Source organism: Achroia grisella, unplaced genomic scaffold (genome assembly GCF_030625045.1).
Source record: "Achroia grisella isolate CSIRO2021 unplaced genomic scaffold, CSIRO_AGI_Agris_v1 utg37977, whole genome shotgun sequence".
Classification (NCBI taxonomy): domain Eukaryota; kingdom Metazoa; phylum Arthropoda; class Insecta; order Lepidoptera; family Pyralidae; genus Achroia; species Achroia grisella.
This window is the reverse complement of record NW_026712829.1, coordinates 17,598-27,618: the sequence shown is the minus strand read 5'-3', so window position 1 is coordinate 27,618 and position 10,021 is coordinate 17,598. Positions and strand designations below refer to the sequence as shown.

Below are 10,021 nucleotides of genomic sequence, written 5' to 3'. Positions count from 1 at the left end.
CCTCTGTCTCCATGCGGGAGGCAGGTTTGCGCTTCCCTTTGACGACCTTCGGGCTCGGGACCCGCTTCGTCACCTCCACAACCTCGACGTCGTCGTCGGAGTCCAGGTCTTGCGGCCTCTCGACGACACGCCTCTTACGCCTGTACCTCTTGGGCGACGTGCTGACCCTGAGGTTTATGCAGTCCTCCGAGGTGACCGACTTGGAATTGAGGCAGTCCTCCGACGCAGCCGACAGTGCGGACCCCGTGCACTCGGAGTCCATGCCGGCCACGTGGATCTCGTACTCCTCAATTCCCTGTACGGCCTCCATACACCTCCTCACCTCTTCCTCCCACTCTTGCCTACGACTAAACATGTCCCCCCCAGAAGACGCGGGACTGTCCACCCCCAGCAAATCTGGTGCGGTGGAGGAGGATTCTCCGGCCGCAGAGCGACCGGTACCTCCCTGGGGTATTTTCCTATTGTGTTCAGCCATAGACATTTTTCTTCCTTTTTACGGGTGTGGTCCCGATCTCCTACCCAACGAAACAGAAAAAGAAAAAACAACCAAAAGACAGAAAGACAAAAGACAGAAAAAGACAGACAAAACCAAAGACAAACTAAAACCCGAAATAAATTAAAAGAAAACAAAAAAAAAAGAAGTAAAAACCGAAACAAAACAAAGAAGAAACAAACAAAACGAAGACTAAAACAAGAAGTTGGGCGGGTTCCTAACTCCGGGATCCTCGACTTTTGTCGAGGCATAGGAATCCTAAACCCGCCCAACCTGCCGGGCTACTGGCCGACATAGTAGCCGTATCCCGAAGGAACGACTACTATCCCGCCCGGGGCGTACCAGAACCAAACCATTGCTCGGCCACCGTTCCCCGCGGACGTATCCATGAGGATGGGGAAGCCTCCCAATGGCAGGCCCATACTAGGAGGTTGCCCGACACACGCCCCAACCTAACCTAACCTAACCTAACCTAACCTAACCTAACCTAACCTAACCTAACCTAACCTAACCTAACCTTAACCTAACCTAACCTTTTTTTTTTTTTTTTTTTTTTTTTTTTTTTTTTCGAGGGGAAAGGTTTCAGTACCGAAACGTCCGCCTTTATGAAGGGGAGCGGACGAATACTGTGGGACTGGACGAATCCGACCCACCAAAACCCCCCGGTGTTCCTCCTTTACAACCGCGTGAAAGCGCCGTCATGCGGGTCCGCCGAAGCATTCGTCCGCATGCCGGCCGCGGGTCTCCACTGAAGGAGCCGCTCGGATGTGGGCGCAGGGACCACTCCGCGCCCACCCTCCTCTGATCACTCTCCTCCTTGGAGCTTAGGATGCCCCTACATCCGCCGCCCCGAGTGTCTAGGTTGGGACTTCGGGTGCAAGCACCCTCCGCCCCCCTCCACGCCGGGCGCAAGGCGGTGGAACAGCAACACCGCCCGCCGCCCGGTGCCCCGACACGGGTCGGGGACTCTCTCACAGACACACCAACAGCGACCAGATTCAGCCGTTGGTGGTCTGGCCACCGGGCCGCCTTAGGGAACGGCTCGTGGCTTACTCACTAGGGGTTGTTTAAACACACCCCAACAAACATACATACCCCGGGTCGCCATGCGTTCCCCGGGGCCGTACCTTCTCTCACTCCGGACGCAGCGGCGTTACCACCACCGCGTTCGGGGCCCCCTTGAAGGGGAAACTCATACACACACAAGCCGTCAGCGTCGTAAGTCCGTCCGCCGTCGGCAATCACTCTCTCCTCAAAGGTGCCGCTGATGTTAACTAATTAACATCAGCAGCTTAACACACAAACAAACATACCCCGGGTCGCGAAGCGTTCCCCGGAAACATGTCCACACCGTTCCGCCGTCGTCCTTACGGACGTAAGGCAAGAGCGGATCGCCGGGGGTCCGAGTCTAATGACTGGACAGCCCCTTGGCTGGCAGGGGAGCACTGAGTGCCCTTCTCTACCAACGTCACCTTTGTCCGCGCAGTTGTGCGGCCTTCTTTAGCGCGACACATCGCGCCCCACACTATATGGTTCGTATGACTGTAGCCATACCCCACACAATGGAGGCAGCGTGCCGCCGCAGCACAGCGAGAGGCTCTATGCCCCCTCTGCCCGCAGCGAAAGCACCGTCCACCATAGTCAACTCTCATAAGACACTCCCGCGCCACGTGGCCAAGCCGTAGGCAGCGGTAGCACTTCACCACAATACCGTCCCTTACGGGCGGCTTACCTCCACAAGTCCCAGTAACAGTACCATCCCGTCTATTGACGGGGGTCTTTCCTTCATATGGCCCCGGACGTCGAACACGACGTCGGGACACCAACGTCCATTCACTCTCAGCGGGCCCGGCACCCGACCCCTCCGAGTCCGCCGCGGCCGCCGAGACGGTGGGCGACTCGTCGGGCGGGGAGCGGGCGCGCCGCCGAGCAGTCTGTCTCTTCTTGCGCGGTGCCTGGCACGAAGCCTGGCACGGTGCCGGCGGGGCGGGCTCCGATCCCGCCGCGCCGTCCGCTGTATTCACCTTGCCCGGTACCTGGCACGGAGCCTGGCACGGCGCCGTCGAGGCGGGCACGAGTCCCGCCGCGTCGGTCGCGGCGCCGACCGCCGCGTCGATCGAGCAGGCTTTCCTCTCCGAGGCGAGTCGCTCGAGCACCGCGAGGCGGGCATCGAGAGCGACTTCAATCCGTCGCGACAACTCGTCGTCCTCATAGTACGGGGGGTCGGGCGGCGGGCAGGTCACAGCCCGGTGCGTGACGTCATTCGACGCGTGCTCCGGCGCCACCAACCCACCACGCAACCCGTCCCCACACATTTCCACTCGTTTTTCAACATCCTTCTCTATAGGTATCACCTGTCTAGAAATTGCTTCCACCCTCTCGAAGCGTTGTAAAACGTCTTCTACCAGCTCGCGCATTTCATCCGCCATAATCACGGCGGGATCGCCATCTGGTTTCTTCTCAATAACGGTCTTCCGAGAAGGATGAATCCTATCCCAGTAGAACCTGACCATGTGCTTAGCCAAGGTCACCTCACTAAATACATCGTCTAGCATAGACAAAAGAGTCTTACTGACCTGTAAGTCCGTTCTTGCGGCACAGTTCGGCCGCTCATCGCCAGACAGGAGTCGCACACTGTCTAGCGATTTACTTTCACTAGATGTACACATCTTGATGGTTTTCACCAGCACTCACAATATTATACACTCTCGCACCGTGAAACAAGTTAGAACTTGTTTACACGGCGTAAACGCAGACGTGACGTCACTACGGCGCCGCTAGTTAGGCGGGCGACGCGGTCCGGGGTCGGCGGTGCGCGCGGTCCCAGCGGAACACGGAGCAACGAAAACACGTCCGCTCGCCACCGCGTCTCGAACGCGACTCCAAAATAGCGACAATACATAATAAAATGTATAATCGCTGCAAAAATACAAAAGAATCGAACCCGGGACCTATTTCGGTAGGTCTGAACAATTCACAACCTAACCTAACCTAACCTAACCTAACCTAACCTAACCTAACCTAACCTAACCTAACCTAACCTAACCTAACCTAACCTAACCTAACCTAACCTAACCTAACCTAACCTAACCTAACCTAACCTAACCTAACCTAACCTAACCTAACCTAACCTAACCTAACCTAACCTAACCTAACCTAACCTAACCTAACCTAACCTAACCTAACCTAACCTAACCTAACCTAACCTAACCTAACCTAACCTAACCTAACCTAACCTAACCTAACCTAACCTAACCTAACCTAACCTAACCTAACCTAACCTAACCTAACCTAACCTAACCTAACCTAACCTAACCTAACCTAACCTAACCTAACCTAACCTAACCTAACCTAACCTAACCTAACCTAACCTAACCTAACCTAACCTAACCTAACCTAACCTAACCTAACCTAACCTAACCTAACCTAACCTAACCTAACCTAACCTAACCTAACCTAACCTAACCTAACCTAACCTAACCTAACCTAACCTAACCTAACCTAACCTAACCTAACCTAACCTAACCTAACCTAACCTAACCTAACCTAACCTAACCTAACCTAACCTAACCTAACCTAACCTAACCTAACCTAACCTAACCTAACCTAACCTAACCTAACCTAACCTAACCTAACCTAACCTAACCTAACCTAACCTAACCTAACCTAACCTAACCTAACCTAACCTAACCTAACCTAACCTAACCTAACCTTTTTTTTTTTTTTTTTTTTTTTTTTTTTTTTTTTTTTTTTCACGTCAGGAAAATCCATCATGGAGAACCATTCCCTTAGGGAAGAATGGATACTGCCGGACTCCTACCTGCTAAAAACCTGACGACTGTTCCTCCTCGACATAATCGCCGTGGCCATGGGATACGCAAAGCATTCACCAAGACCACCGGCATGGTTCCCATCGAAGGGACCTCCATCTAGGCGTGCAGGGAACAGTCTCTGCACGCCACCTCCAGACCCTAAAACCTCCCCGGCGAGCTTCGGATTGCCCTAACAATCCTCCACCCTAGGGTCAATTTTGGAGTCGATGCACACCTGATTTTACTCAAGTGTCCATCGACTCCCCCCCACCTGTGGCCCGTGCCGCGGCTCGGGCCTTTGGCGGGCGACACAAATTTGTGACGCCCACTCTATGGTCGGACTTGCGACCCGCCGCGGCACAGTACCGACACTTCGGTGATGGCGCGGCGCAGCGTGCGGCCTTATGTCCGGGCTCGCTGCAGCGGAAGCAAATTCCGCTGCTGTCTTCCGCAGCGGTGCATCGCACTCCCACGTGGCCTGTAAGCAGGCAGCGATAGCACCGCTGAGGACGCGGATCCAACGACTGCACCCGCGCCATCACCCACCCGATCCTGAGCCGGCCGGCCTCGGCCAACTTCTTTGCGGCGGCCACAGGGCACCGCACCCACACAGATCCCGTACCCTGGGTGTTGCGCCGGATTTCCCCGGTTTTCACCGAGGACTCCGGGCAACCCCCCTCACGCATCACGGCTACGACCACGTCGGCCACCATCACCGAGTCGTCCAGATCTCCGATCCGCAGTTCGGCCGACTTAACTGGCCTGGAGACCCGGACGTCCTCGGGCAGGACCTCCTCGATTTTGGCGGCCAACGCGTCTGCCGCCTCGCCTGTGTGCGTTCCGGGGATTTCCAGGATACGGGACCCGGTTCTCCCTACTCTGAACCTCAGGTCGGTGATACCGAGCTGGGCCAAGGAAATCTTGGCCTTCGCTTCGGTGAGCACCGACCTGTAGGTGACGCCTCTCTCCTCGGCTCCCGGCCTCATGGTAAGAACCACCGCCGATGACCGAGGAGGGCGTGCTTTCGCCTTCTTCTTCCGCGGGGGTGTTTTCCTCTGCGGTACCTCTGTGGGGCCGCCGCTTGGCGCCTTCGTTGGTCGCGCGCTGGTGGGACCCGCCTGGCTTGCGCCAGCACCTTTGCGCGTCCCACGCCTCACAACCGTCGCCCAGCCCTCCTTGTTCGCTCCAGACGTCGACGGTTGTGAGGCATGTCCTCCACTGGGCTCTCGAACCCTGTCAGCCGCTGCACCGGATGATCCGGCAGTAGGCGTACTCTTGGCGGCCTTTTGCGGCCGCGTTCGCTTCGCCGAAATCCGCTCCTCCATTTCGGCGAAGCGGGTGTTCATCATTTCGCCTACTCGCCGGATGATCCGGTCTTCGGCGTCCTCTGACAGGGTTCGGGGCGTGGCACCTTCCGGCGCTTCCGCCGTCGTCCCCGTAATCATCACCGGCGGGAGCTCGGTGGCGGTCTGCGCCTCCTCCAGCTGGCGCATGGTCTTATGCAGGGCGGCGCGGTCTAGAGCGTTGGACTTCTTAAGGTCCTCTAGTTGTCTGGCGCTCTCCCGCGCCTGCCTCTGCCATTCCTCCCTCTCCGCCTTCAACGCGGCCAGCTCTTCGGCCAACGCGGCGGAAGACTGCGACGCCATCTGGAGCTGTCGGAACTTCTTCCTCTCCTCGACAGACTCCTTCAGCATCGCAGCCTTCATCTCTTTCACGTCCTCTAGCTCCGCGCGGAGTTTGCGGATCTCCCTTCTGAGGGCCTCCTCCTCCTGGTTGACCGACCTCTGCCTCAGAGCACCCGACGCCATTCGGATGGTGTCGATGGCGCGGTTAATCTCGCCTACGATAGTGCCCTTCAGGTTGCTGGACTTTTTCACAGCAGCAAGGACCTGAAGGGCACTGTCTTCAACTTTGGCGCCCAGCTCGTCGGCGCCCAGCGTGGCGTTCTCCTCCGACTCTCTGCGGGCGCGCGAGACGGACCTGGACGAATCGGCTTCAGAGGCCGAAACCCCTGTCCCCGATCGTGCCGCAGACTTGGCCGCTCGCGCTCCCCTCTTAGCCGTTGGAGGGCCCCTGGCCCTACTCCTTCGAGCCGCAGACGACAGCTGCACTTCGTCGTCGTCGGAGTCCAACGCCTCCTGACCCCTCTCGGCGATCCGCCTCTTCCGATGTTTCTTTGGGGGCGAGGTACTCCCTCTCGCCTCCCCAAGGTTGTCGTCAGATCTTAATGACATTGAGGACCCGGTGCACTCCGAGTCCATATCTGCCACATGCAGTTCGAGGGCCTCGAGATAATTTACGGCCCCGTACCTCCTTATCAGCTCCCTCTGATATCGTTCTTCATCGCTGCCCGTGTCCCCCCCAGAGTACGTGGGACGGCCCACCCCCGGCGAACCCGGTGCGGTGGGGGAGGATTCTCCGGTCGCGGAGCGACCGGTACCTCCCTGGGGTAATTTACTCTTTCGTTCAGCCATGACATGTTGTTGTTCCTTTTTACGGGTGTGGTCCCGAACTCCTGCCACCAACGACGAAGAAAGAAAAAGAAAAATAACCAAAAAGACAGCAAAGACAAAAGACAGAAAAAGACAGACAAACAACCAAAGACAAATAAAAACCCAAATAAATTAAAACAAATAAAAAGAAGACAAAACAAACCAAAACAAAAGAAGAAGAAACAAAACCAAAACCAAAAACGAAGAGAAAAGTTGAGGGGGTTCGCCGGCTCCGGCAGCCTCGACTTTGTCGAGGCATGGGAAACCGCGAACACGCCCAACCTGCCGGGCTACTGGCCGACATAGTAGCCGTATCCCGAAGGAACGACTACTATCCCGCCCGGGGCGTACCAGAACCAAACCATTGCTCGGCCACCGTTCCCCGCGGACGTATCCACGAGGATGGGGAAGCCTCCCAATGGCAGGCCCATACTAGGAGGTTGCCCGACCCACGCCCCAACCTAACCTAACCTAACCTAACCTAACCTAACCTAACCTAACCTAACCTAACCTAACCTAACCTAACCTAACCTAACCTAACCTAACCTAACCTAACCTAACCTAACCTAACCTAACCTAACCTAACCTAACCTAACCTAACCTAACCTAACCTAACCTAACCTAACCTAACCTAACCTAACCTAACCTAACCTAACCTAACCTAACCTAACCTAACCTAACCTAACCTAACCTAACCTAACCTAACCTAACCTAACCTAACCTAACCTAACCTAACCTAACCTAACCTAACCTAACCTAACCTAACCTAACCTAACCTAACCTAACCTAACCTAACCTAACCTAACCTAACCTAACCTAACCTAACCTAACCTTTTTTTTTTTTTTTTTTTTTTTTTTCACGTCAGGAAAATCCATCATGGAGAACCATTCCCTTAGGGAAGAATGGATACTGCCGGACTCCTACCTGCTAAAAACCTGACGACTGTTCCTCCTCGACATAATCGCCGTGGCCATGGGATACGCAAAGCATTCACCAAGACCACCGGCATGGTTCCCATCGAAGGGACCTCCATCTAGGCGTGCAGGGAACAGTCTCTGCACGCCACCTCCAGACCCTAAAACCTCCCCGGCGAGCTTCGGATTGCCCTAACAATCCTCCACCCTAGGGTCAATTTTGGAGTCGATGCACACCTGATTTTACTCAAGTGTCCATCGACTCCCCCCCCCCGCGTGTGGCCCGTGCCGCGGCTCGGGCCTTTGGCGGGCGACACAGATTTGTGACGCCCACTCTATGGTCGGATTTCCGACCCGCCGCGGCACAGTACCGACACTTCGGCGATGGCGCGGCGCAGCGCGCGGCCTTATGGCCAGGCTCGCTGCAGCGGAAACAGATTCCGCTGCTGTCCTCTGTAGCGGTGCATCGCACTCCCACGTGGCCTGTAAGCAGGCAGCGATAGCACCGCTGAGGACGCGGGTCCAGCGACTGCACCCGCGCCATCACCCACCCTATCCTTAGCCGGCCGGCCTCGGCCAACTTCTTGGCGGCAGCCACAGGGCACCGCACCCACACGGAGCCCGTACCCTGGGAGTTGCGCCGGATTTCCCCGGCTTTCACCGAGGACTCCAGGCAACCCCCCTCGCGCATCACGGCGACGACGACGTCAGCCACCAGTGTCGAGTCGTCCAGGTCTCCGATCCTCAGTTCGGCCGACTTAACTGGCCTGGAGACCCGGACGACGTCCTCGGGCAGGACCTCCTCGATCCTGGCGGCGAAGGCGTCTGCCGCCTCGCCTGTGTTGGCGCCGGGTATTTCGAGAATACGGGCTCCGGTCCTCCCCACGCGGAACCTCAGGTCGGTGATACCGAGCTGGGCCAAGGAAATCTTGGCCTTCGCTTCGGTGAGCACCGACCTGTAGGTGACGCCCCTCTCCTCGGCTCCCGGCCTCATGGTCAGGACGACCGCCGACGACCGAGGGGGGCGCGCTTTCACTTTCCGCGCGGAAGGCTTCCGCTGCGGTTCCTCTTTGTGGCCGCCGCTTGGCCCCTTCTTTGGGCGCGCATGGGCAGGAGTCGCCTGGCTGGTGCCAGCACCCTTGCGTTTCCCGCGCCGTACCACCGTCGACCATCCCTCCTTGTTGTTTGAGGTCGACGGCTGCGGGTCTCCTCCTACGCTGGGTTTCCCGTTCTGCGGGACCCCATCGGTCGCCGGGCCGGATGATCCGGCAGTAGGCGTACTCTTCTCGGCCTTTGATGGCCGCTGACGCTTCGCCGAGATCCGCTCCTCCATCTCGGCGAAGCGGGCGTTCATCATCTCGCCTACTCGCCGGATGATCCGGTCTTCGGCGTCTTCCGATAGGGTCCGGGGCACGGCACCTTCCGGGGCTTCCGCAGTCGTTCCCGTGATGGTCACGGGGGGGAGCTCGATGGCATTCCTCGCCTCCTCCAGCTCAACCTGGACTTTACGCAGGGTGGCGCGGTCCAGAGCATTCGCCTTCTTCAACTCCTCCAGAAGGCGTCTGCTCTCCTGCGTCTCCCGCCTCAGCTCCTCTCTTTCAGCCTTGAGCTGAGCTATCTCCTCGGCCAGGTTGGTGGAGGAGCGTGCCGCTTTGCGAAGGGCAAGAATCTCCTTCTTGTCAGCCAACGCCTCGTCCAGTGCTCCCGCGGACATCTCCTTCGCGTGCGCAAGGTCGTTCCTCAGTCGCTCATTCTCCCTACTGAGAGTCGCGACTTCGGAATCGACCGTCCTTCTCTTTAGGACCTCCGACGCCGACCGAATACTGGCGATGGAGTCCTTTATCGCCTTGACGATAGTGCCCTTCAGGTTACCGGACACCCTCACCGCGGAGAGAACCTGAAGGGCACTCTCCTCAATCGATGCGCCTAGCTCCTCGGCGCCCATGTCCTCGGCATATCGCACCTCTCCGCCGAATGTTCCACGGGCGGCAGTCGCCGGAACGGAGACGGATCTGGAGGGGCCGGCGTCAGACGCCGAGCCCTCTGTCTCCATTCGGGCGGTTCTCGCCCCTTTCCTTCTCTGTGACGGGCTCATGGCCCGTTCTGTCCTAGTGGACACCTCCACCAGATCGACGTCGTCGTCGGAGTCCAGATCTTGCGGCCTCTCGACGACGCGCCTCTTTCTGCGGAACCTTTTGGGCGAGGTGCTCACCCTCAAGCACTGTTCCTCCGATCCCAGTGACAACGAGGACCCCGTAAACTCGGAGTCCATGTTGGCCACGTGAACCTCGTAGTCCGATATGTCCGCC

At 57.5% G+C, this 10,021-nt stretch overlaps 1 protein-coding gene across 1 annotated transcript; it reads right to left on the bottom strand.

The window, feature by feature from the left end:
• Positions 1-4,550: 4,550 nt before the first annotated feature.
• LOC131844056 (uncharacterized) lies at positions 4,551-6,779 on the bottom strand. The gene has a single exon (XM_059192835.1). It carries the CDS (start codon positions 6,777-6,779, stop codon positions 4,551-4,553), a length of 2,229 nt encoding a protein of 742 aa, XP_059048818.1.
• Positions 6,780-10,021: the final 3,242 nt, after the last annotated feature.

What these genes read in the sequence shown, in the direction of transcription:
- LOC131844056 (XM_059192835.1), bottom strand. Translation starts at nt 6,779, where the DNA reads ATGGCTGAACGAAAGAGTAAATTACCCCAGGGAGGTACCGGTCGCTCC.